This window comes from Opisthocomus hoazin, chromosome 2 (assembly GCF_030867145.1).
Source record: "Opisthocomus hoazin isolate bOpiHoa1 chromosome 2, bOpiHoa1.hap1, whole genome shotgun sequence".
NCBI classification, from domain to species: Eukaryota; Metazoa; Chordata; class Aves; order Opisthocomiformes; family Opisthocomidae; genus Opisthocomus; species Opisthocomus hoazin.
Genome location: NC_134415.1, coordinates 20,924,950 through 20,951,863, shown reverse-complemented (window position 1 = coordinate 20,951,863; position 26,914 = coordinate 20,924,950). Strand labels below are relative to the sequence as shown.

Genomic DNA, 26,914 nt, shown 5'->3' with positions numbered 1-26,914 from the left:
GGTCAGCCTGACCTGGCAACGCTGTTCGCATATTACTGCTTTCTGCAGCTCCTGGGGACCTTCGTGGTCTGGCTAGTCTCACAGCTGCTGTTATACTCCCTTCCCTTAGACCTGGTTTCCACCAGGCACTTAAATAAATTTGGGCACAAATTCGGGCACAAATTCATGGTCCAGCTAGTCTCACAGCTGCTGTTACACTCCCTTCCCTTAGATCTGGTTTCCACCAAGCACTTAAACAAATTTGGGCACATCCCCATGCATCGAAGGCCTTAAGCACATGCGTAAATTTAAGCATGAACTTCGAACAAAGTGTGTGTGCAACGACTTCTGCAAACAAGGCCTTAATGTTAAAAAAAGGTAGCTAGAACAACGTTTCGCTCTAGCTAGGTTCAAAGACTCCTCAGACTCTTTCGAGTCCAGCACCTCTCTTACATTGAAATGGATGCCTTGCATAAGAAGACTCTTGCTTCCTCTCTGGTGTAACTCCTCAGCTCTTCCCTGCTCCGGGGCACGTACCTCTAGGGACAGATGAGATCTATTCCTGTTTGTTACTCTACAGAGCTAGATCTCAGCAGCAGTGATAAAGGCCCTTGCACATCCTAGCCTGCTTTTTGATACTTCCCTTTTCTCTGGAATTCGTACTCCTCGCCCGCCCTTGCTCCCTTCCCCCTTCCCCGTTTGCTTATACTTCTGGAAAGATGACTGAAGGCTAACTAATGAGTAAGACGCTGCTGCACGTCATCGCCTGTCTGCTCCAAGAAGGGGTGAACAAGTTCGTTTGTCCACAGGTTAAAGTGAGGTTGCCATCCAAACAAGGAGCATATAATTGGGAGACCAAGCAGTGGGAAACCAGCCCTCTCTTCTCTCTCGTCTGGAGTGTTTAATTTCTCTTGTTTTCTTCATTGCGTACACCATTTTATGCCTGCACAGCATCTTTAAAGCGAGGATCTCAAAGGGCTTCGCAGACCTTAATTAAACCTCATAAGTCCCTAATTGATAGATGAAAATTCTGAGTCACAAAAAGGTGAAGTGATGTGCTCATGGTGAAACAGTGAGTCAGTTGCAGAGCTTGGAGCAGGTCTGTGGTGATCCCAGTCCGGCACTCGGCATCTTCCCCACTCGCCAGACTTTAGGGAAGACACAGACCTGCTCGGAGACCAAGTTCCACAACAAGGCGAGGGTCTTCATGCCCTGATAAACACCTGGAGGAGCAATGTTGGAGCTGGCTTCAGGCTGATGCAGGGGCCCGCCATGGACCCGCAGGGGCACAGTGTGGCTGCACCCCGGGGACCCGGCCCATGCACCCAGGCCAGCTCCTGGCTGTCGGGTGTCCCCAGGGAAGTCCCTCTTCTTCTCCATTTCCCTCCGCAACCTTTGTTTTCGTGTCCGTAGTGTGTAGGCTCAGCAGGGCAGGGTCCCTCCTGGCTGGGTGTTTGCACGGTGCGGCCCTGGCCAGGCCCAGCCGGGCCGGCGAGACAGCACGGCCCTGCCTGCCCGGCCCGCCTCAGTGCCGGGGAGCCGGTCCCTCTTGGTGGACATCGTCACAGTCTGCTTTCCAATTATAGCATTTCAGGGCTGCGACTGTGTTTAATTGTCTGAGTTTTATAAACACTAAATGGCCTTGGCTGACGCCCGAGTTAATGATCCCCTGCAGAAGTGACTTTGGCCGGCTGGCTCCCAGCCGGGCCCTCGCCACGCCCGCCAGAAAGGGTCAATTAAAAGAAGACAGGAGAGGATAAAAAAGCAGAAATGCGACTTAAAAGACGATGCTGCATCTGAGGAAATGACACATAACTCCCTCCTGTCTGCGAGCGATATGCGATGCCGCTGCTGAGCTGGGTTTTCCTGAAGGCACCAAACAGCAGTGGCTCTGGTCTCTGGTCCTCAAAGCCACCCCTTCCACCACCCCAGTGACTGCCCGGGCAAGGGTCCGGCAGCAGCAGCAGACCTGCAGCAGGACAAGCAGATCGATTCACCTACCGTGTCAGACCTATGTTTCTTCCCTGCAGGTTTTCCCCCCTGTTAATATCAACAAAGAAAAAAACCCAACACAACCCACCTCAAAAATGCAAACAGAATGAAAAACCCACAACAGTAAATAGCCAAGGCTTTTATGTTAATGCAAGAGTCGCTGACAGCATCAAAACAAAGGAAAAATCTCTGGGTCAAATTTGCAACTGATGTAAATAAGCCTATTGAGTTTCAGTGAAGAGCACTGACTTGCATGCAGTACGTATGTACGTACACAGGCTGCTCTCGGCCCCGCTCCGCGAGCGCATCCCACCGCAGTGGCACAAGGGACACTGCAAGGGGAGCAGATGACATTTCGGTATAATATGTACGTATGCACCACTAAAGCTCCGCGTTTCTATTTCAAAAATAAAATTAAAAAAAAGCCTGGCGAGCGCACAGCTGCAAGGCGGCCTGGGTAATTGTGCAATGCTGGGAACTCTTAGGTAGTTAATAATTATACTCAACCTTCGGTCTAGTTCCTAACAACACCCCTAGGCGTGTCGCTCTTACAGAATAAGGGCACACGCCCTGCTGTGTCTCCTTGCTTAACAGGAACACAAAGTACAGTAGTAGGAGGTGTTTCCTTGAACTCTGAACAATTGGACATTTAAGGATTAATTACTGTTAAGGAGCTTTGGACTGGCAAACACACTAACTCAGCTCTTGGCTGCGTCTCCCAGCCAAGTTCTCTCAGTCATCCTAATTAGACATTCTGATACCATCTTTAATTATATGATCTCACATGCTATTTTTTTTTCTTCTTTTTTTTTGTAATTCTTACACCGAACCCGTCTCGTGCGGCATGCCGAGCAGGCAGAGCACGGAGGGGTGAACCGGCGGCGAGGAAGGCGCCCGGCTGGGAGTCGCTCCCCTCCAACTCACTTGGTGCAGCAGCAAGACCGTGCACCGTTGGGACCCGAGGCGGCTGGGACCCGAGCTCCCCACGCTGCCGAAAGCACCCCAGGTCTTTCACAAGAGGGAGGAAAGCGTCGAGCCTGCCGCAGCTCCCTCACTGCTGTGGGCAAGACGGGACGTATACTGTATTTGTCAGTATTGACTGCAGCCCGGCTGGAATAATCCTGCGCTGAGCAGTATCCTGCGCCAGCCGCAGCGGGTGCGTGTGTGTGCACATGTATATACACACGCGCTCTCCTGCACACACCTTAATCTTGTTGAAACAACAGGAGGAGCATAGTGCATGTTATTAATGTTTTTCACCTTGGTAAACACTGCATCGCTGGGGCGATGCTCCTGCGTCCCGACTTGCAAGACCCAGCGGTGGTGCAGTCCTGGCACCCTCCCATCCCCCCTTGCCCCAGCGCCTGCCAAGAGCTGCTGAAGCTGCTTTGCGTTCAAGCTGGTACCATTGGCCTGCAACATCCTTCCTAGGAAGGGACCTGGCTGCAACCGAGAGTCACTAACCAAAGTTGCCGTTTGCTGCCCACCCTCCTGCAGGCCCCCCATCCCCAGACGCAAGGAGGGAAGTTTTGGGTGGCGTGCTTTCAGCTGAAATGCTGCTCTGCTGAGCTGGAAAGCCAGTATACCCTGAGGTCAGCCGAGGTTCACTAAGCTGAGGAACTCCTTAAATGGTATAGTCTGAAAAGCTGGCTCCATTTGTCTTTGCAAGAAGCACAACGATGGATGGGCGAGTTCTTAATGGGACCCTTTTTTAAATGCTGGACCCCGAGCCTTGCACGAACATGGGGGCAAGGAGGCAGTCGCAGCCTCCCTGCTCTCCCTAGCGCCAGCCTGCTCCCTGGAAACGGCTCCAAGATCCACCCCTGCCTCCACCTACCAGCAGAACTGGTTGGCCTCAGTGGGGAGGGTGCACAGCACCCATGCTCGCCCTGCACTCCTGGGACCAGTGAGCCTGGTGCCTGTCCCGCAGGGTCTCTGCCCTGCCTCTTGTAGGGTCAGGGCTAGCCTGTGGGCATCAGTACCACTGAGTGCTCCACCGCCTCTTCCGAAATCAGCAGGGAGCAAAGGAGGACCTGGCTGTCCCAGGCAGGCAGCAAGACCCTACACAGGGAGGAGCCCTCTCCTCCCATCTCCTTGGCGTTCCTCGCTGATTCAGAGTCAACATAATGGGGCTGAGATGGCGCCATTGATTCTGCTGGGCAGGCTGTACAGCGGGGATTAGTAATGGCTTTCTTCCTGGTGGCACTGGGTCACAGGATTCAACCCTTCATACAGCCCCATGGTGGAACAGTCTTTCTCCCTCCCCACCACCAGAAAGCTACCTGTGGAGGAGCAGGTCATGGGAAATGGAGTAATGGCAGCAGCTGCACAGGGAAGTTAAGAGTTGGAGCCGAGTGAGAAAGGAAAAACAAAATAGGGACCAGACAGTCACCATGGGTGGAGGATAGACCTACCCTGCCAAGGCAGCCAACCATATTCTTATGAGAGATTCCCTGGGAAGGTCCTTCCTCCAGTCCCCTAGGACAGGAAGGTCCATGCAATCAGGGGCCTTCTACAGTCAAGGTCCATCTTGGAGGACCTTGACTTGCCAAGACCTTCACTGTACAGCTCCTCTGCTCTGTGCCACCACAGCACAACCTTGCTCCTCGCCACTGCCTGGGGAAGGCCTGGCCAAGGGTGACTGCAGCTGCAGCAAACCCCCCACCTCCCCAGGGCAACAAGAGGAGGGGGGAGGAAGAGAATCACTCCAGGATGAGCACCCCTCCCAGCTGCAGGTGCCAACAGAAGAGCGCTCACAAGGTCAAGGGAAGAACCAGAAGCTGGTGTTTCGGAGGTGTCACTCTGCTTTCCTATTCCCTCACTTTCACCACAGACGGTGTCACAGGCAGATCTTCATTTCCTCAGCTGCCAGAAGTGAAGAAGGTCATTAGATACCAGTATGGCCTCAGAACATTGCTCAGAGTAGAGATTAAATCACAGTCCTTGTGGCTCATAAACACAATGTTCAACTGGAGGCTACAAAAGGCAGCAAAGGTCTCCGATCACCCCCATGACCTGCAGCAGCCAGGGAGGAGTGGAGGGTTGCAGCCCCCTAAGTCAGCACCAGCCTGGAACCAAGGCGACGGACTCCTGCTGCGTGAGGCTTTGGTGCTGCTCGCTGCCAGTGCTGACGCCCTGCCCTAAACCCTGGCTTTGAGGAGTCGGAGCAGGGCTGCGCCTGGCTAGACCACAGGGCAATCTGAAATGTGGAGGGATCATGAGCTCACCTTTACCCCTGGATTACTGGAGACATTCCTGGGCCTCTGGCATGTAACTTTTCTTTTAAGCCCACAGGCTGGCGTCTGCTGCTCTGCCCTTATTAACATGAGATAAACAGTTTCAAAACCAAGTTAAGTACATTTCAGAGTAGTAATATGATGTAAGCAACTGAAATAGGAATTAGATGAATTAAAGCATCCAGTGCTTGAATAACTTGAGCTACCCAAAGGAAAAGAACTGACCTATTTCTTCCCTTTGCCCAAAACCAGCATCACCTCCTGCTGTGGTCGCTCACATCAGTAATCCCCAGCATAAGTGTGTGTCATCACTGCGAGCCACTGATGAACTTGTCCGAGTCTGGGAGCCCAATTAGGGTTACAGAAAGGGGGTGGGGGGCCAGAGTGAGCGTCCCTGCTCAGTTGATGGATTGTGCCTGACACACGGTCTCACCTAGGATCACTGGCTGTACATCCGTATTTACCTTTCCAGGGAACTTGAAAAACAGCTTCTGCCGGAGAGAGGAAAAATGGTAGGAGAGCCTGTGAAAGGCAAGCAGGCAACAGTTCCTGGCACCGCCTGTGAACTTGCGGAGTTGTACAGTCATTTTTGGGATGCAGACTCTAGATTACGGCCATGTAAGGCCTGTCTCCCTCTCTTCCCCCACGCTAGTCTGTGGAATGGAGCATGCGAAATAAAAAGAGAAATCTGAGATTCACACTGCGGCAGGCTGAACAGTTTACATTCTTGTCTGCCACGATATTCTCCTCCCAGCTTAGCCCTTATCTGTTTGACCTCACACAGCCAGCATCAAAAAAGCTGATATTTAGTACAGAGGAATTCTGGAGTTCAAATGAGATAGCACTGCAAGGGGGAATGAAATATGCTTGCAATATACTCCTGCTGGACTATGCTGCATCAAAAGCAGAAACACAGAATGGCTGAGGCTGGCAGGCACCTCTGAAGAGTGTCTAGTCCACCCCTCTGCTCAAGCAGGGTCAGTTAAAGCAGATTGCTCAGAGCCATGTCCAGTCAGGTTTTGAATGTCTCCAAGGATGGAGAGTTCACAGCCTTTCTGGGCAACCTGTGCCGGTGTTTGACCACCTTCACAGTGAAAAAATTATTTTCGTGTCCTCTGGCAAATTGTGACCACGGCCTCTCATCCTGTCACTTGGCACTAGCGGGAAGAGTCTGACCACATCTCCTTTGCTCCTTCTTCCCATCAGGTATTTACACGCTTTGGTAAGATCCTCCCTGAGCCTTCTTTTCTGAAAGCCAGTCTTGGCGCACTCAGCCTCTCCTCCCAGCCTTGCCCTGCTTTCATCAAGGAAAATCTTCCTGAGGTGTCTTGGATCTCACTACACTGGAAGATGCATGAAAAACCTTTCTTTTAAACCTCAGCCTTACGAGAGCGTGTATTGGTCCTTGTACCGACAGTGGCCAAACACTGCTGGATAGTGGCCTCAGCTGTGCCACGTGAGACAGAGCAGAAAACACTGGACTGTTACGACAGTACGAAACTTCAGGGGGATCAGGTCACAGACATCAGTAGGAGTAGGACCGTAAGGTGGTGTGGTTGTTTTTTTTTTTATAAATGCATCATTTGTTCCACTTCGGGGTATCTGATGCAATAACCGTGTCACAGTTTTCCTCTGTCACATCCTTCCCACATGACAGTGGAAACATCGCTTCAAACCAACATTCTGGATGCTCTCCTTTCCCCCACACTCCCACTCCAGCTCTGCTTGCCATTAAACTTTCTTCAGGTTTAGCACATGCTTATTCTTTCCATTGGCTGCAGAATTTCTACAGTGTTCCTGTAACTGCTCCTGCAGATTCTAGACCAAATTAAAAAGGCAAAAAAAACCCAAAACAAACCAAACACCAAAACCTTTCATCTGACAACTTGCCATCTCTGGCATGATGTATTCAGGTCACTCCTCTGGGCTTGTTCTTGCCAGAAAAGCTCTGCCCCAGGTAGGGCCTCCCCTCCACTGAATATGTAAGCAGACCAGACTGCCCACACGTGCTGCCTTGAGAGATGAGCCAGTTCTTGGTGCTTCAGTAAGAAATGTGACCGTGGGAAAAGTCCAGAGATGAGTCTGGCATCATGGGCAGGAGACGGCAAAAGAGAATGGGGATGCTTTCTTAATTCTTCCCTGGGATGTATACTGATCCTGATGGAAGAGTTCTTGGTGCTGATGCTCCTCACATCCTTGCTTTGCAAAAGGAACGGGTGACCTGTCTTCTAGCACAACTCTGCTCGGGAACAAACACCCACCCCGTGGTAACATACAGATCCCTCACTCGCACGACCAGGCCTGGGTATCACAGGGTGGAGGGAGGATGAGCCTGTTTCAGAAGGAGGGGGAATTCCCTACGTGAAGTGGAGCTAAAAAACAAGATGAGGATGTCTGGAAAAACAGAGTTTCCATGTCATTGCGGCAGAATTTGGCCTCCCACAGCTAAAAGACTGGCAGAAAACAGTTTGCTCTGCTGTGTAATTTCATCCTTCAAAACAAAGTTATAGCGACTGGTGTGGACATTCCAGTGTCTGCGAGCTAATGATGACAAAAGGCAGTCGCAACCAGCCAGTGCTGGGAGGAAATCAGGTGGGAGGCCCAGCCTCGCAACCAGCACTTGCAGACAAGCAACGTTCAGCCCTTCCAAGGCGTGCTGTCAGCGAGCAGGAGCTTAGGGAGCACTTCAGGTTGGCAGGAGGCAAGCAAGAACGTATCTTCCTGCTAGCCTTTTTTTGGGAGGGGGCGGAGGGGAGATACCCTGCCAAAGGAGCCGGTTTGACAAAATTGAGGCTGGATGCCTCTGTGCACCGGCGTAATGGGAAAGCCCTTGGTGAGGCAGGAAATCCTGGAGGCACGCCCCTTGGAGAAAGCTTGTGTGCAGTAGGAGATCAAATGAGGACTCCCCCATGCCTGCGGCCCCGTGGAAACAGATATTAAGAGATGATGGTCCTTTGGCGTATTTGCTTATAATTGCCATGCCCCCCAGAATAATTACTTTTTGCTTTAACCCCACCAGGTTTCCATTTGTAAAAAGTCTGCCAAAGACTCTCCCTCGCTCCTGAGCCATCCTCGACCCTGTGGGGCACCCTAAGGCTGGCTGCAGCTCTACAGCCCCAACCATCCTATGTCAGCTTTGTGTCAGCTTTCCTACAATATGGATTCCTGACCACCGAGCTCACTTCACACAGGTATGTGCATGTATTCCCCATTCTGGTGACTGATACCTTCAGCATTCCCCATGACTTCACAAATATTTTCATACGCCAGCCACATAACTTACTCCGACATCTCTCATCCCCTTCCCCATGGAACTGTGAGAACACAGGGGTTAAAAATAAAAGGGGGGGGGGGGGGGGGGGGAAGAAAGAAGAGAGGGACAGGGACCAGCAGGAAGCCAAAGCAGACATCAGTCCTAAGGAAACCCATGAGTAAGGAGCAGCTTGGCCTGGCGCCAGCTTGGCTAACCATGACTCACCCCACAACTCCTCCCCACCACCATTTTTTTTTATAACTTGAACACGACATCCTCCACTCCTAACCCAGTGTATCTGGGTTCCTTCCACTCCAGAGACTGCAGCTTTTCCCAGGTGAGCAAGGGAATCCCATCTTAACCTCTTCCTTACTGCCAGTGAAGCAAAGTGAAGCAACCACGCTCCCCACCCCACGTTTCCAGAGCAGAAGCTTTCAATCCTTCTGGCTAAGGAGGTGGATTTAGGGGAAAAAGGAAAAAAAAAAAAGTCACCTCAGCATGCATTTTCTAGCTCTGTCCCTTTCCTTTTGAAGCCAAGATGAAAGGATTAATGCATTATTTGCCTTTTAGCCCAGGTGGTCTGCTCCGCTAGCCTCTGCCCCATTTACCATTGTTGCAGCTAACAGCTGTCTGGATTGCAGCTGCTCTAATGAAAGAAGCCCTGAAATGTGCTACAGCCGGGCACCTGGCAATGCTGTACCCATTTGTTCATACTGAAGGAACATGCGAGCTTTTAATTGTTCGTGGCAAAGGGAGCTTTTTAATGACTTCAATTAACAGAGAGAGAAGAACTCCAGTTAGCTCTTGCTATACAAAAGAGTGTCCACAATGTCATTAAAACAAGATTTACAAGTGTCATAACTCTCAGCAGCATAGTCAACAATACAGCCAATCATTACAACTGAGCACCAAAGGAGAAGGGAGGGAACATCACAACACTGAGGAATGGGAGAGAGAGGATTATGGAGGGGAAGGTGCAGAGGAAAAAAGAAAAGTCATTTTTTTCTTTTCAGTCTAAATTGATTTTATTCTACAAAATGCTACTCAGTTAAAATTGTAAAAGCAAAACCATTTTAATATGTTCTTTCTTTCATAGCAGCAAGCTTTCTCTAACAAGCTTTTTGTTTTAGTGCAAATACTGTAGGCCTGTATTACAGTAAAATAACAAGAACAGAAGAGAGACAACACCAGAGAGAATGCCTCAGAGCTGAGATTCTCCGGGACTGCAAGAACAATATCAAGATCACGACGAGCAAAGACGGGTCCCAATTCAGCAGTCACCTTTAAGAACCTCCTTGGCAGAAACTATTTCACCACAGACAAAAAAGAAAAACCATGATCTAAAACTTTCGAGGAAAAAAAGATAACGGTGCCCCCAAACCTTCAATAATCCTTATGGTCGCCTATTAATAAATCACCGAGGCTTGATTCCACCTCCGACGCCCACTCTGCAGCAGCGAAATGCTACTGATGCTTTCACTTTGCTCCCAGCAGAGTGGAATCAGAATCAGGCCCTTTCTGTGTCTGAGGATCTTAAAGTAGACTTTAGTGACACTAGTAACTTATCGCTCTAATAAAGATGCACTATCCCTTATTGATGTTACTTTGAACTACACAGTATGTCAAGATATATACAACATTTTATCCTCTCACTGAGCAAAAACAATTGGATATCTATTTTCTACACATTTTAATATGGTTTTAATATCAAGTAACCACAAACAAGAAAGTGGAATAACCCTTTAATCATACAGGATAGGAGGGGAACAATTAAGTAAAATAGGATGGGATTTTATTATTATCTTGTATTCTGAGATTTGTCCTCAACTCCACCTACTGTTCACAGAGGAATGATAATGCATCTTTAGAAACACATCTCTTTTTTACATTTTATACAGACAACAACAAAACCCAGAATCTTTTATTTAAAGAATCAAAAAAAATTATTAGCCTAAAAAAAGAAGAAGATTGGAGTATTTTTAATGCTTTCTTTATTATATCCAAGTCTCAAACAGAAAAAAAGATGTAAACATGATAAATAAATAAGAAATAAAATGTAGATTGTTCCCCCCACCTCTTAAAATGTTTGACTTGGCCTTCCTAATGAAAATGAACTTGTAAGTGTCATAATAATAAGATTTCTTACATTTCAGAAGTCTGTTTTAGAATGGAAAAAAAGAAAACCCTACAAAAAGAAAAACAAAAAAAAGAAGCAACAACCAAACACCAGGAATGTGAGTTGGGAGGATGTTAAATTAATGGTGGGCAGATCTGCTGGAGCAGGCACAAGACGGCTGCCTGCCAATAAATAATAAGATACCAGGAAGGAGGGGGGTGTCTTCGGTTTGTTTTCATTTTGTCTTTTCATTTAGGATGAAGGCCAGGTGGATCCTACATACAGTAAGCAGCAAAATTAAAGGTTCAGATGAACTAAACAGATCATTTAAATAAAAATTATAAAAACACAACAGAGAGCTACTGTCCCCAGCATGTTGGTCCCAAATCCCATCACACCACAAGCAGTTTGAGACTTACCCAGTCTCCACACCTATGAGAAAGGAATGGATGAGGGCAATGCCACAACTGGGAAAGGGGAAGGACAAACGATGGCAAAATTGGAATGGCAAACACCTGCAAGCTGAATGTTTCCTTCAATGCAGCTGCTACTGCTCCTCCCAGTTTGGCATTGATTAATTTAAGATATTATTAGAGGCTTCATTGGGCCAGTCACTAGAGGGTTGACCCAATGCCAGCTGAAATTCCCTGGGCCTTTTCCTATTGACTTCAACAACTCTTGGTCAGACACTAGTTATAACAGCTCCCGCATTCTCATTACATGCAGAACATGGAGACACTGTACATTTAGGGATCGGCAGGGAAGGTACTCATGGAAAACACTGGTTTGGGGATGAGGAAGACAGTCAATTCCCAGAAAGCACACCAGTAAACCTGAAAAGAAGAACGCAGGGCCAGACCAAAACAGCAGCAGCACTCAAGCTGTACCTGTCTGCCAGAAGCTAAACAAGGATAAGGCTGATCCACAAAACACAGAAAGCAGGAGACCAGCAGTCCCAACAACAGACATCCTCTGAGAGGTCTGAGGGACAAAACGGGCAGGCACGAGGTATTTGGGGCTTTTCCCGGACAGTAGAAAATAATCCTTGTTTCTGGGCAGTTTCACATGTCTCCCGTCAGTATCACAGGACAGGGAAGGGGACCATCCTGCCCTGTCTCTGAGAAAGTCAATGCCAAGGCAGCAGGTAGTGGGCAAGGGGCAGCTGCAGCTCCTTTTGGCAACGATTCAGAGAGCAAAAGCTAAGGCAGGTTTTTGTTGTTCCACTAGGAACTAGTTAGGCTTACTCGGGGTTGAGGAGGCTCCTGAAATCCTGCAACCCCTAGCAGGAATGCTCCTATGTCCTGGGAGACAGCGAGCCTGGTCAGCTGGCCTCAGACGTAGCGGCATCACTTTAGGGTTTACCACTTGTCAGTGTTGCATTCTGCCCAAAAATGGGTGGAAATGACATGCAGAGACATTTTACTGAACAGTTTTAGATTCTCAATCCAGACTGGCCCAAACAAGCATCTGGCAAAATGAAGACAGTTAGAGAAGCAGCAGTTTCACCTAAAGTGATATCATCTACATAAAACCCTACGAAAACAGGATCCCCTGTGCTAACTATGGGAAGTTTCAGGTCTGCTTTACTAAAAAGGAAGTTTTGATGTTCGTATAAGGACAAGAGAGCTCTTTTATCAATTTTACTTATTGTGTAAGCTCAATGTGAGATCTCTAGCACCAGTATAATGATGGAAGTGTTTAAGCAATAAAGAAAAAGCCTGAATTGCAATCAGCTTTATGAAGCTCGTATCTTTCTATTTCTTGCAGGCTTGGTAAATACCTGGATTTAAAAACAATAGTAGCAATAAAAAAGCAAAGCCTACCTTTAGAGCCAAAGTAGTGTCCCTTTGAAATGATTCAAGGAATGGACAGTGGCCAGGGTTTGAGGGACGCCAGCCCTGCTGAGTAAAGGTCCGGTTCCACAAGACTGAACCCTATTAATTCCCTGTGGAGTTGGTGGGGACTGCAGCAGTTTAGCATCTCGCAGGACTGGCCCTGTAATTGCATATTGCGTTTCTCCAGGTCCAGCCTGACCAAGAAATACCCCGGTTTCAGTTGATTATAAAAAAAAAAATCTCACACCAAAATAAATAGCTGCCACCACAGCTTCAACAGGCAGGACCAAAGAGCTATCCCCTAAGCGGTTTAGCTGGCAAGCTGGGCAATCCTACTGTGCACATGGTCATGGTCTGTCAGTGCCTTGACATCAACAGGAATTGAGCTTGGCTCCAAGCAGGAATAGGTTACACACGTTACTGTTTTCAGTAGTGAACATCAGCGCGGGAGAGCTTGTGCCCGCTGCGAGCACTAAGTAGTAGCAGCCAGGCCCATGGGTTAGAGGAGACAAGGACCCAGGGCCAAGGGGAAGAGCCCTCTGATTTGTTTTTTGCGTTCAGGCCAATCAACCCCAACAAAACCAGATCCATTGCAATGCAAAAAAAAAAAAAAAAACACAGGCCAAAGACCGAGGTGCAAATAATGGTAATCAATTTTACTCCACTGTCAATCTGTCATCTGTAACCAGAGGTTATCAGAAACCCTGTTCTAGTTCAAACAGGTCATCACTTCAACCATGCCATTCCTGCCTGGTAAGGAGTGCCTTGTGGCCTGTGCTGTGCTGGAGGTTGGACCGCTGCCTTGCCCCTAACTTTGGAAACTGGGAATCTCTGAGCAAACAACAACCACTAGTATCAACTGGTGGATGCGCACTGCTTTGTTTCCCAACAATGAAAGAGTCAGCAAGGGTACAGCCAGCTAGTTTCACCCTCTTATCTGCTGCCAGTCTCCATCCTAGATTTATAGGCATGCGGTGCCACCTCTTTTTCGGTAGCATATTCTGCAAATATGGCCAAGGGGAGGGAAGGATTTACTAACAGGAAGGGATCAGCCTCTGAGTCAGGAGCCCCGATGGCGAAGAAGATGCAATACTCCCTAGACAGCAGGCAGCCCAGGAAAAGTAAACAACAAGCAGCAGATTTGATATCCACCAAACCGGTGTAAAACCCTGCCAAAGACACTGGTAAGTGCCAGCCCAGCAGCTTCTCTGACGCTACTTTGGCCCTGAGATGCTAACTTGTTTCTTGAGGAGCCCAAGGGGATAAATACATCTACATTTTAAAAAAAGAAAGGCTTCTGCTTAAGCCTCCTGGTGTCTCTGTTCACTGTGTCTGTGCCCCAGGCCAGAGTTACAAGCTCTGCCCTTGCCGCTGAGCCCTCAGGCTCCTCTCAGTTCTCCCTCCTCCAGACCTCCCACTCCTGCCTGGGCAACCCTACATGTTTCCCACAGTCTGTCCCAAGAGGAAAGATCCTAAGAAGCCTTTAGAACTCAGAGCAACTGGATGAAATGTCATGGGATCGACAACATTGGAAATGATAAGCAGAGAGAGAGAGAGAAGGAAGGAGAGAAGTTGTAAGATCAACTACCCAGAATGATCTAAGCACAGAGCACAACTGATCAGATCAATTCACAAAGGAAAGGGACGACTAGCAACTGTCTGCAGCTCGTCTTCAGTCCTGGCCAGGAGTGCTCCCCAAGTCCACTACGGCCGTGAAGAGGTTTCCATAGGCAGTCCCTTACAGAGGGGACATCACCCTCTCCAAACAGTCCTAGTGCATCAGTCCCATCCTTGCCGTTTCTTGCCTCCAGGGAGCTGGCGTTGGTCCGTTGGTCCTCACTCTCCTTCTTGGAGCTGCAGCACCTCCCCACCCTTGTTCTTGCTGCCCTTGTGCTTGAACGATCCTGTGCCTGTCTCTAATCCCATGGAGGGGGCTCCCCCCATGGTGCAGGGGGGGGATGTAACACACTGGCAAAATGGGGGGCCACAGGGGGATTACAATGCCAGCAAGGTGGGAGAGTTCAAGGAATCTGAGGACTGGTCACCACTACTGCTGCTTCTCCGGTGAGCTTTGGAGCAGGACTCAGACGGGGAGAGAGGAGACTCCTGATCCAACACATTAGGGTAGGTGAACACCAAGTTGGAGGAGCCAGGAGTGATGGCTGGTGTTGAGGTCACCACGATGGGAGTGTTGAGTGCCTCCTCCCCATAAAAACCTCCAGCAATGCTGATGGGCTTGATGACAGACCTCTGGGCTTTGTCAAGGACCAAAGAGGAAGATGGGATCTCTTCCTCCACAGGCTCCTGCTTCACAACCACTGCTCCACTCGCTCCAGTCCGAACGCTCTGGAGGCCGCTGGATGGTGGGCTCCGACGTTCCTCAGGACTGATTTTGCACACAGGGCTGTGAGCCACCAGCATAAACTCCAGCTTCTCCTTCTCCTTCTGGAGCTCAGCAATCTCCTTTTGCAGCACTGACTTCTCCTCCTCCAGCACTTCAGTTTCCTGCAGATAAAAGGGGAATAAGTAAGTATCAGAAGCTTTGGCCCTGCTCCTCACCTGGAACACAGCCATCTAGTCCACTTCTCATCTGGCATCTCTTCATGACCCACGCAGACACCGGGTCATCACCAGCTGAGCATCTTGTGTTTCATGTGCCTACCAGCTGCCACTCTGTCTTGGCTTGTGACTTGAATAACTCTTCTCCCTTGCTGTCTACCTGACAGACACCTTAGCAGAGAGGACTCGGATCTCCTCCCATCATTCGTTGTGTTGGGTAAGTCATGTTCTTTTCATTTCTTACACAGACGCAGCACACAGGAATCTCTGAACCGTTTCCATTTTCCTTCTGTAGTGCACATTCCAGAGGAGGTCTGACACTTGCCTGACTCTTGCACAAAGGACTAACACTTTCACCTCCACTGGATCATCCCTTGATGCATCCTTGGATTAATACGTTTACCTTTCCCATGGTCACATCACACTGAAGGCTTACAGTCAATCTGTGAGCAATTAGTACCTTCCCATGTGAAAAGCACACCGTTTCAGAGAAGTACTCACCCTCAGCCCTTCAGGGTATGACCTCCCACTTTGCACCCCTTTCAATTCTATTACTTTAGACATGAGAATCCTTAAATTCTTCCTATAGAATATCCTCCCTCCTCTACACTGAGAATACCTCCTGAATTTGAGTTGGCAGCACGTTTCACTGGCGTGCTTTCACTGCTGCCGCCACGCTTGTTAATAAGGTCATGGAATACAACCAGTGCCAGGCTGGTTCTTGAGCAGAAGTGCTGGAGCCTTCCCTCCAGACCCTTTCAACACAATACATCATTGTCTCCTCTTCAGCCCGTCCCTCACCCACCCCACGGTGCTTGCCCGCATTGACACCTTCTCCAGCTTAACTGGCTATTTCACCCGCCGCACCAGATCACACATCTCTGCAGCGTTTTCCTTGTGCAAGAAATCAGTCACCCCCACCAGAGAAAGGTTAGCCTGGAGGATGTAGCTTTGATAGGTACACATAACATCTGCCTCGTTCTCTACTGCTTTTGGATGATTCTGTCTTCATCGCTTTTGTCCTTACAGCCTGCCTTTGAGGCAATCAGCATCTTTATTTGCCCTTACGGAGGGAGACCAGCTGTATGGAGACTGGTGCTAGCTGGGACGCTAGAAGGGAGGAGATCTCCTAGCACATTTTTGGGCAGTCAGTATGGGAAATATAAGCTCCCAAGCTCCAGGGCAAAGCGTCCACCACCGCTGATGTAGCGGCAATGCCACCAGGCAGCCTTGGATGGAGAAGGCAGCCTGCGTTTTGCAGCATCTTCCTCGAACATGCTAGCAGAGGCAGAGCAATGCCCTGTGAGCTGGTCCAAAGGGCGGGCAACAAGGAAGGAGAGATGTATGCACAGCACGTACCGCCTGGAGTTTCTCTGTTAGCTCTCGACGCCTGTTACGACACTTGGCAGCTGCCAACTTGTTCCTCTCTCTCCGGATCCTTCGCTTCTCTTCTTCCTCAGGCGACAGCTGTGGGCAAGCGCCAAGAAAACCCACAATCAGATCTGAGCAAGGCATTCGTTGAAGTTTGTGAGGATTTAACTGCAACGCGAAGGAAAAAGGCCTGATCCAGCAGGATGCTGAGCACTCCCCCTCTTCACTGATGTCAGCAGAAGATGAAAGCGCACAGTATCTCTGCCTGCACCGGGTCTTAGCAGAAGGGTGAGGAGAAGACAGAGCAGCGGGAAGATTGTGTAAGAGGACAGTGAATCTGCACCAAGGCCAAACAGATAAAAGATGCTCTGATTGTTTCACAACTTGGGTGGTACATTAAGCAAAACCAGAGCACGATGTTGTAAGTGCCTCTTTCTTGAAAGAAAATATCTGCTGCTTCCCACACAAAAATAGTTGTTAGCTTGAAGGTCGGGGATGGGGTGGGGGACACACATAGAAATCGGCAGAGCTATGAAGTCCGTGAAGCAACAATGATTTATACCACCCAAAAATCTGACCTCAGGTTTTCAAGCACTTGGCGAGATAACACGCTGTGCTCCCTGCATCAGCGGGCAAGGCTCCAGCGATATCACGGGCTTCCTGAGGCCAGCTGACATCCTCACTGATGTAAATCGGGAGCAACTCCATAGAAACCCATTGCGAAACCAGAGGAAATGAGCAGGAGCCCACAAGATCAGGCCTAGCTTTTGGGGTTTGAGACAAGGTTTTACAGATCCCAGCAGCAGCAGTGGATAGGCTTACACCACTGCCGCGGCCAGGGAGCTGGTACGGCAGCACACGCAGAGGCCCGGCGCACCGCTGCGGCACACGGCGTGCAGGAGCCGCTGCCATCAGACGGCTGCAGGGAGCTGAGGCGCACGCTCGGCCACGCATCCTCCTCCGCTGCGGACCGACCTCGTGTCCCGCACCTCAGCCTCACCAGGCTGCCGTGTGCTGCGGGGGCTTCAGCCCGGCGACTGCAAGCAAAAGCGAAACAAGCACCCAGCAAGGCACGTGTCAGGTCTCGCATCGTGCCAGTGGAGAACGGAAACAAAAACCTTTTCACAAAAGCTTTCCATTTTAATACCTTCTGGGGCTGTCAAAATCGCAGACAAGACATTCACCCTTTTACTATCTTTTCTATTCAGCATTACTTTTACTCTAACTTCATTCCGGTTTGTTTTGGTTTGCTTTATTTCCTTAATTTCAGTCTTTGCAGTTTCGGGGAGTTTACTTCAGCCTCTGGGCATTCCCCTTGCTCAGTTCTGCTTTTTTTTTTTTTTTAATTTTCTTTTTAGGGATCCAGTCCCTGCCTGTGATTTCACCTGCAAGCAGCGCGAGTCCCCAGATGCACACCGCGTGACACAAGCGCTCCTAGGACATAGGCTTTGGGCCTGAAAGCTCTTCCGTCAGCAGCAGATCACAGGGCTCCGTCTCGGGGCTGGGGGTACCCCCGCCACGCTGGGCAGCAGCCGGCGGGGCTCTGGCATATTCCCTCCTGGCGAGGGGCCCCCGCGGACACCGCTCTCCCCACTCAGTTCCCAGCCTGTACGTGTGTGGGGTAAAAATGGATTTGCACACAAGTATCCGCAGCACAGTGCGGCGTTAAGCACGCACACAGATTCTGCGCCGACGTGAGGCCCCTGTGTACAGCTTTCAAGAGCCCTTTCATGCTTCAGAAGCACAGACCTCATTCAAATACGTTGCGACTGAGATTTTTCCTCCCAGGGCCTTCGGTCATTTTTAAATTCTCTCTCTCAGAGACTACGCTTTGCAAAAATCTCATAGATGGGGCTGAAACCCCTAATCTGGACGTGCTCAACACTATACTGGGTCTAAAAAGGAATACTCTGCCAGCGGTTGCTGGATTTGTTTGAAAGCAGATGGATTTGGCACTCTTCGTGCCCCTGCTGTACACGTTATCTGCAGCTTGTCCAAGCCCAATACGTGCATTCGCTGGCAGAAACGTTCATCAGAACAGGCTCTTTTCATAAAGCGTTACAGAATGTTTTCCAAAAAGGCACTTCGATGCGGTGTTCAAAGCACCAACAGCGGAAATCTGAGCCAAAGAGCCACGGTAAAGCGCCCGGGCACTGCCTTAGCACGTGTCTAATCAAAAGGACTTGGCTTTGAATGACCCACAATGAACAGCTTGCAAACAAGCCACAGGCCAGGAATTGCTTGGCAGGCATCCTCCAGCAAATAACTCTGAACAACAAATAAAGCAGAGAATATGGTGATCTCTTCACGGCCAATTTGTGAACACAGAGGCAGCATTTGTCAAACAAATTAGTTGTTGCTAATTATTCCCCCTGTTCTCGTGAGAGCTTCCCCGGCTTTGGACACCAGCCCCGCACGCAGGGAAGCAGGAGGCAGCTCCGGCTGGTGGGAAGGGCTGGCACGTACCCGAACCACCATGGCTGCCCCATCCTTCCTCCCAGAAACAGGACTGGGGTGTGCAGGGAAGGTGCAGCTCACTCCGGACAAGCAACTTTAACCCCTTCCCTGCCTCTTAGGTCTACACCAGACAGCAACTCCACATAAAATAATCAGACTGTGAATCAAAACAGATGACGTGGAAGTAAAAGTAGGGCTGGTGAGCCTTATTAGAAACAGACGTCATGCAATAGCATGTGCTGGTGTACTGAGGGTGTGCAGTGCATCTCGTTACACTGCTCTGCAGCGACCCACACAACTGCTGCTTGGGAACAATTTGGGCAGATCTAGATTATTCAGATTTGGGTTTTGTTTTGGTTTTTTTTTTTTTTGTTTTTTTTTTTTTTTTTTGTTTTGTTTTGTTTTTTGTTTTTTTAAAGAAATCAGCCTAGCACTGTGGATAGCTATTCACCAGACAGGCCTGGAGAAGGCTTTTTCTTACCAAAAACAGATTCATCAGCTGAAAGAATTTCTAGAAGATAAGACAGGTGCATACAGTCCACCACCCTGCCCCAGCACAGGATCCAGGGTCCTGGCTCAGTAATCCCAACAGGAGGCTGAGCATGGGGCAGCAGTGGCACAAGCCACCCCATCCTGGCTATGGAAATGCCACTCAGTTGGGAGCATAAAAATTTCTGCTTGTGGGATTCCCCACCTCCCTGCTGCAAAGCCACCAAGCAATTGTATGTTTGTAGTGGGAAGGTGGATTTAGATGCCAGACGTACACAGAACACGCTTGCTACTAGAGTCGAGGTGCTGTAGCGAGGCTGCTCCTCCCTGCACAATGCTGGCTGGTACCACTGGTATCACCCAAAAGAGCGACTGGAGCAGCTCCCACAGAGCAGATATAAAACACCAGCTGATGTAATTTGGGTGTCAGTTTTGTAAAGGACCTACGTAAAAGCTCCTCTGGTTGCTCAGAGGTTTTCTTCTGCCTGGAGTGGTAGAGACACTCAAACTGAAACCCAGGGCTCGACTTGAGTTTCACCTGCTTTTGAAACCGAGACGCAATGCGGCCCAGTGGTGTGAAGCGTTTGATGGAGATTGGGCAAGTCTCGCTGTCGGTGAGGAAGCAGCAATAAAATCACCTTCCAGCTCACACCCTACGTCGCCCTGAGAATCCCCAGCACCTCTACAACGCAGGGGACAGACCTCAACGCTCCCCGTGGGGCCGGGAGACCCCGTGCGAGGGCGGGGGGGGGAAGAAATCTCTGTATGCCTGTTTCTGAGGCACCTCCAGCCGCTCTCGCCGCCGTGGTTACCTGCTCATCTCTTCGCCTGCGTCCCACGGTGGTCCCGATGGTTTTGATCACACCGGGTCGCTGAAGGGCCGTGTGTCCGGCCACTGAAGACAGCGGGGGCAGCGGGTGGCTGTAGGGGTGCGAGCGAGAGTAAGGGCTTGACATGGAGGTGATGACGGTGGGCTGGACCATCCACTGCAGGTCTTGGCTAGTTGTGATGGCGTTGATCGTAGGGATGAAAGCGCTGCCTGATCCTGGCATATCTACTCGAAATTTCTAGGAGGAAAGGCAGGAGAGAAAAGAGAGAGAGAGGAGAAGCAACTGTCAATGGAAGCAGAACACAAGTGGTTACTCGGAAACCAGCTAGGTCCTCAGGAGCGGCACCAGCGAGGATCAAAGCAGCACCCCAGGCTGCCCCCGCCAGCCACAGCCCCCCGAGGAAGGTTCCGGGCTCAGGCACTTCCCCTTCAGAGCAGCCCTGCCCTCTCCCAGCCCCTTCCTCATCCTCCTGCACCTCCTCAGAGTCCCCCACGCCAGGCTCCCCTCCCAGCAGCGTCCCCGCTGCCTCCCGCCAGTGCCTACCGCTCCTTCCGGCACGGAGCGAAAGGGGAATTAAGGAGTTTCTAGAAAAACACTTCTCTGCCAGTCCAGAGAAAAGGAAGAGAAACTTCAGCTCTGAATTGCCGTTACCAAGCAGAGCAAAGCCTTCTCCTGCCAAAGGATTCCTCTGAAATTCGGGTTTGGTCCACACAGGGTTCAGTACAGCAAGAACGGCAGCTTGCTGCTTGTTCAGTGGTTCTGCGTTCGCCGCACACACAGCACAAGCAGCTCGGCCCCAGGATGGTTACGTGCGAGGATATGTATTTTAATAGCAGCCTATAAAATAGGTCTTAGGATTCAGATCGGACAAGTTCCCTGCAGCTCTCTGCACTGTCTAGACAAAACAAGGCAGCAGTAAAACCAAGGCAGCAGGTAATGATCTCCTCCAAAATACATGTACACCTTGTTTCAGACAGAGGTAAATCCATCTGGATAATACGCTGGCACTAAACTGCAAGGAAAACACTCGCTTGTCCCCGGAGGGGGAAGCAGGGGAGAAAGAATGCTTTTGTCTATGCAGAGCTCCTTCAGGAGGCTTTCAATGGTTCGACTCGGTTTTACAGACCGAGCGACCCCTGTGCAAGGGACGGGTCCCGTAGGACCAGCCACCATCGCTACCATCAATTCGTAAGCCGCGAAGCGATCCCGTGAAAAACGCACATTCCCGGGTCAACAAACTAGCTTCCCAGAGAAGCAAGCGCCCTTGCATCAGTCTGACCTCATCTCAGGTAAGCGTCCCAGATAAGGGACAGCACTTCAGCACAGATTTCCTTTTCAGGGTGTGCCCAGCCAAGCACCTTAAGTGCTTTGTTAAACCAAGGCTACTGCAAATAGTTTTTCTCGTTCTGATAGCTACAGCATTTCGGGCCAGTATTAGCCATGAGAAGTCCAGTTGCCAACGCCTGGAGACCAGAAGATCCAGTTTGAACACCGACAAATGCTGACTTACAGCTCTGGACAGCTCAAAATGTAGCAAGAAAGGACAAGAGAAGGAAGGAGTACATAAATTAAGTGGGTGGGGGAATTACACAGGCAGGATGACACTGGCACCAAGGCCTTGGCAAAAGCCCCACCAGAACCTCAGAGATTCACCTTGAGCTCGAGTCCAGCACAGCCTCAGCATGCCCCCACGTTTCAGAGTGTGTGCCATCTTTGTGACCTCTCCCGGTTAACTACAGAGGTCCAGAGCTCCAAACTGTTGACACCACAGAGGAATTCACAGGCACAAATCCCCTCCCTTGCTCTGCCCAGCGCAGGTTGTGGCCACATGGCACAGGAGAGGGTGGATGACTCTGGGCCTCCACAACCATAACACAAAGGGATCTTACCTCACAGAAGGGAGGAAGGTTGAGACTAGTTAAACTACAGGTGCTCAGGGGACACAAGCTCTGCTTCCAGCTCTGCAAGTGGCTTCTACCATGACCTTTACCTAGCTGTGCCACCATCCCTCCTGTACCCAAGAAGCAGAGGAGCAAGACTCCTGTCTTCTTTGCGGGGACACTAGAAAGCTGTGGCTGCAAAATGTACAGAGATCTTTTGGTGCTTTGCTACGCAAAAGGAAAGGACCTTTGCAGTGGTGCCACGTCACTGCGGCCTCTGACACCCGACGATCTGCTGAAAATTCCCATCAGGGGTCGAGAGAATCAACCCATCCACGTAAGGTGCAAGTGTCTGACACAAAGATCTGGCTCCGAGTTACAGATGAAGCGACTACTCTGCTTGCAGTCACTCCTGTATTTAACCTAGGACCTGTCTCTATCTCTCGTGGAGGCCTCCTGGGCAGCGCAGGGGAGCTGCTCAGTTCAGCCGCGTCCCTCCGCAGCTCCATGGGGTTTGCTTGCAGACCCAGGGAATAGACCAGTCAGACCACAGCCCCTGTCTATGCTGTGCTCCATCTCTGTCACCAGCTTCCTTTTCCAATCCCCCAAAATAGCTAAAAAAAAAAAAATCCCCAAACCCGTATTCTGTACTTTCCAAAGGCAGTACTTTTCCCAGATAACTAATTCAGGGACACGCTGCTGTGAGTTCTCAGGCACGGGGTGCTCAGGCATTGCTTCCCAACCAGTCCCCACAAACCTTGCTTTCCCTGCTAGGACACGGCACTGGATCAGCTTTGATGAGCCAAAACGCTGCTGGCCCCCGACCCTCCGCCCGGCGGCCGTCAGCTCTGACCCCTGGGACACTGCTGGTCTCCATGGCAGGCCCTGAATTCCCTGCCACCTCCCCTGCGCGGTCCCTTTGGGCACCTGCCTTCTCACTTCAGAGCTGCAGATCTTTCCCCAAACTGCAGCCCCGACCTTGCTCCCTCCTTCAGAGAGCTTCAGTCCCCCTGGCAGCACCGCCTGCCCTCACCCACCTCCCCGTTCCTCCTCTTCCCAGACCCCCTCCTGCCATGTCCTCACCCAGGACATCCCCAGCTCTCCCTTCCCGACCCGGGAGAGGCTCCTGGAGATGACTCTCTGCCAGCTCTCAGTTCTCCTTATCTACGAGGACTTCACAGCGCTACAGGAGAGACGTGGCGATCACCAGACTGCAGGGCTACACAAGCAGCACGCGCTCAGCCACGAAGCCACTGCTCTCCTCCTGACCCAAGCAACACGCAGATGAAGGCATCATTAAAAAAAAAAATAACAACTAAACAGCAAAGAGAAATAAGTGCCAAGAACTGAGGTCAGTCCCTCCTCTGCCTCAGAGCAACAGGGCTGGAGAGGAGGCTCCCCCGACCCGCAGCCGAGGGAGTCTCCAGCGAGTCCCGCCACAGGCTACGTTAGCAGGTCACAGCTTCGACACACAGGCAGCACGGGAACATGTCAGGCTTTGGCTCCGTGGTTCCCTTTCCCGTCTTCACAAGGAGTTTCTACACCGCACCCCGTCGCCTCTCCGCTCCCCTCCAGACCTTCAGCTACATCTGTAACCACAGGCAGTAAGCGGCACCAAAAACTGTTCTAGAAAAGGGTGCAACAACTGTGGAAAAAACCAAACTCAACACAAAACCACTAAAAAACCACCCAGAGGATCTTTAACAATACGGAGTGTCTGGGATGTATCCTATAATAAATACAGGGCCCCTGACGGCTCTTCGGTGTCGAGTGTCTCCTGGAAGGAAAACCGGACACAGCGCTGGGATATCTGAGGGGGAAGTCGACTGGTCTGACAGAGTACACCAGCTCTTCCCATTAAAGTCTGTGTTTACCACACGGCGAGTCAGTGATTAGGAAAATAGCATGACACGCAACTTAAAAGTAAAAATGTTCCACTGCTGTGTTGTATGGGAAAAATAATTAAAAAGCATCCAAGTTTTGGCTCAGAGACACAGTTTCCACTTAAACATGTGACCAGTGCATCTCTTCTTGCTTTGGGAACGCACAAAAAAAAAAACACTAAAGAAAAAATTTCTACAATGCATATTTTCTGTAGCGATAAAACTCTGCAGCTCTCCGTAGACCAGCGCCAGCAGGACTGCCCGAGTGCTGGGGGGAAGGCAAGGCTTACATTCGACCCTAATCTACAACATCTGCGAGGATCAAGGGAAAGGCAACGCACGAGGCCTTGAGAACCCTCCCGGATTCCCAAAGAAAACATTTACGTTCTCTCTAAGCCAGCGCCCCGCTCGAAGCCCCGTTTCGGATCGTAACCCTAGGAACGGGGCTCCGGCACCCGTACCGGCCGCCGGGCACGCCAGCTGCCCGAGCAGGGAGACACGCCGCCGCAGAAAACCAGAAAGGGGAAAACCCCAGCCACGGGTCGCGCCTCGACAGCTCCAGTTCTAAGCGGCGCCGGAGTTCGGCGACCTCCCGCAGCAAGCGCTCGAACCCGGCGCAGACGCTGAGGGAGAGGAGCGGAGGGAAGAGGAGCGGAGGGTTCGCGGCTTGCCGGGCGCTCCCAGCCCCTCAGCCCCCTTCCCGCTCCCCCAGCTCGCCCCGGCGTTCACCGGCAAGCGAGGGAAGGAGCCGCCAACCCTGGGAGCGGGGCCGGCCGCCCGCAGAGGGCACCAGCGAGATGCGCTGGGGGCGGGCGGGGAGCGGGGCGAGTCATTTCTGGTAAAACTTCTTTCGCCTGAGGAATGTCACGGGCTGGTACGGCTGGCGAAGTTTAAGACCGGAGGTTTTTTGTTTTTTTTTTTTACTTTTTTTTTTTAAATTATCCTATGACTTCTCGGTGCGAAGGCAGCCGCGTGCGCCCGCTGCCCGGTTCGCCCCTACAAGCCACACGAGAAGGAACACCGTGAGGGACTGGGGGGTGCGGGGGAGCCCAACTCTGAAAAAGCAAGGGAAAAAAAAAAAAGCGCGCGCGGCTGGGGCAGCCGATGTAAACAAGTTATGAAATAAGCCAGGTTTGTATAACTGGCCCGATTGTGTAACGCCTTCCCCAGAAGTGGTGGGTTTAGCCGATGCGGGCACGTAAGCCATCCCGAGGTGTTTTCTGAGGAAAGCGAACAGGAAAAAAGCCTCACACGATATATCCCCCCCCCCCCCCCCAAGACGCCTCGGTCCGCGCACCCCCGCCGCGCCCGCGGGAAGCCTCTCCCGTCCCGGCGGCGGCGGGGAGGGACCGGGAGCCCCGGCGGCCCCGGCTCGGGAAGCGGCGGGTCCCGGCCGGGCAGAGCGGGGCGGCAAGCACCGGCCCCGGGCTCTCATCGCGGGGAGAGGCAAAACCAGCGCTGCCGACACGGAGCCGAGTCCGGCGGGCGGAGGGCGGAACGGGACACCGGGCAGGGGCGGCGAACGGCGGGACGGGAGAAGCTCCCGCCGAGAACAAAAGCAGGAAGGAGGAAGAGTCGGATGCGCCCCGGTACTTGCGTTACCGGAGAGAGGAGCTGCCCACGGGAGCCCTCTGATCTCCGAGCTGGGGCCCCGGGCACCGGGCGGGGCTCCACACCGACGCCCCCCGGCTCCGACCGGAGGGGAGCTCGGCTCAGCGTCCCGTCCGGAGGGGTCGCGGCACCGGCTCCGGGAAAAGGGTAAGGAGGGAAGGAGGGCACCGCCGGCGCCTCTCCGCCGAGGAAGAGCTGCTCCCCGGGCGCGGCGGTGAACTCCCGTGCCGGGAACGTTCGCATCAGCCCCCCGGGGTACGGGGAGAAGGGGGAGAGGGGCAGCGGCCGGCCCTACCTGCTGGGCTGCGCCGCCGGAGTAGGTCTCGGGGTGTCCCGGGGAGCCGCTGCTGCCTCTGGAGGAGGTGTCGAAGTTCCCGGGGTAGTCCTGGTACATGGTCCGAGGTCGGGCCGGGGGAGCCGCCTCCCCGCCTTCCCGCACCGACACCCGCCGCTCCCTCGCCGTCTCCCCGCCCCCTTCGGCTCTTGCCTTTCGCCTCCCAACGCTCGCCGCGGAGAGACAAAAAAAAAAAAAACAAAAACCCAAAACACGCTTTGGAAGGGGGGGAAGGGGAAAAATGATAATAAAAAAAAAAAAGGGGGTAGGGGGAAAAAAAAAAGAGAGAAAAAAAGATAAATATAATAACAGAAGAGGCTCAGGCGGCAGCGAACCGCCGGCGGGACGGGACGCGAGAGCTGGGGAGCCGAGCCCCGGGCGCAGGCAGGCGGCTGTCCTCTCTCCGCGCTGCCCGGCGAGACTCGCCCCGCCGGCGGAGCGGCCCCGGCGCCGGGGGCTGCGGGCGGAGCGGTTCTCCTCCGCCCCCCCCCCCCCCCCTTTCCCCTCCTCCGCCAACCACCACCGTCCCGTCCGCCCCTTTCCCCGGCGCGGGGGTGACTCAAAGCGGGTCTCACGCCCCGCGGCTCCCCCGGCGCGGCGAGCGGCAGCTCCGCGCGCCCGCGGTGACTCAGAGCAATGGCATCGCCCCGGCCCCGCTCGCTTATTATCGGCCGGCCCGCCCTGCCCGCCGCCGCACCATGTGCACCCGCACACGTCAAACCCCCGGCGTGCCGGCCCCACCTTTGCCAGCGCGGAGCCTCCCACCTGCCGCCGCCGCGGGGAGGGCGGGACGGGGAACCGGGGATCGAACCCGCCTCCGCCGCGCCCGCCGCGCCGCCCCCGCCGCTCCGCCCGCCCCGCCCGGACCCGCGCGGGGCGCGGGTCCGGGCGGGGCGGGCGGAGCGGCGGAGGCGGTGCGGCGGCGTCTTCCCGTCAGGCCCCGCCTCCCCCCGCCCCACTTGGTCCCGTCCGTTGTCGCACGTTGCCAAAAATGGTCATTTGCGTCGCACGACGCGAGCGCGGGTTTCCTTGCCGCGGATGACGCGCTGCGAGAGGGATTCCCTGGCTCCGCCGCCGGGATTTAAAGGG

General features: G+C 52.2%; 1 protein-coding gene across 3 annotated transcripts; it reads right to left on the bottom strand.

The window, feature by feature from the left end:
- Positions 1-9,207: 9,207 nt before the first annotated feature.
- On the bottom strand, positions 9,208-26,633 carry FOSL2 (FOS like 2, AP-1 transcription factor subunit). Of its 3 annotated transcripts, none has more exons than XM_075412833.1 (5): positions 26,567-26,633; positions 25,787-26,041; positions 20,100-20,354; positions 16,330-16,437; positions 9,208-14,916 (listed from the first exon to the last, which is right to left on the bottom strand). In XM_075412833.1, the coding sequence occupies exons 2-5, from the start codon at positions 25,883-25,885 to the stop codon at positions 14,407-14,409; spliced, it is 972 nt and encodes a 323-aa protein (XP_075268948.1). In that variant the 5' UTR covers positions 25,886-26,041; positions 26,567-26,633; the 3' UTR covers positions 9,208-14,406. The 3 variants fall into 3 exon arrangements, with proteins under 3 accessions (XP_075268948.1, XP_075268950.1, XP_075268947.1); XM_075412835.1 differs by having other exon boundaries at positions 25,787-25,994; positions 26,567-26,585; XM_075412832.1 differs by lacking the exon at positions 26,567-26,633 and having other exon boundaries at positions 25,787-26,297.
- Positions 26,634-26,914: the final 281 nt, after the last annotated feature.

Coding starts and splice junctions, on each gene's coding strand:
- FOSL2 (XM_075412833.1), bottom strand. CDS start 25,885: ATGTACCAGGACTACCCCGGGAACTTCGACACCTCCTCCAGAGGCAGC. Junction 20,355..25,786: donor CCGGCGGCGCAGCCCAGCAG/GTAGGGCCGGCC, acceptor CTTTCCTCCTAG/AAATTTCGAGTAGATATGCC. Junction 16,438..20,099: donor GCAGGCGAAGAGATGAGCAG/GTAACCACGGCG, acceptor GCTTGCCCACAG/CTGTCGCCTGAGGAAGAAGA.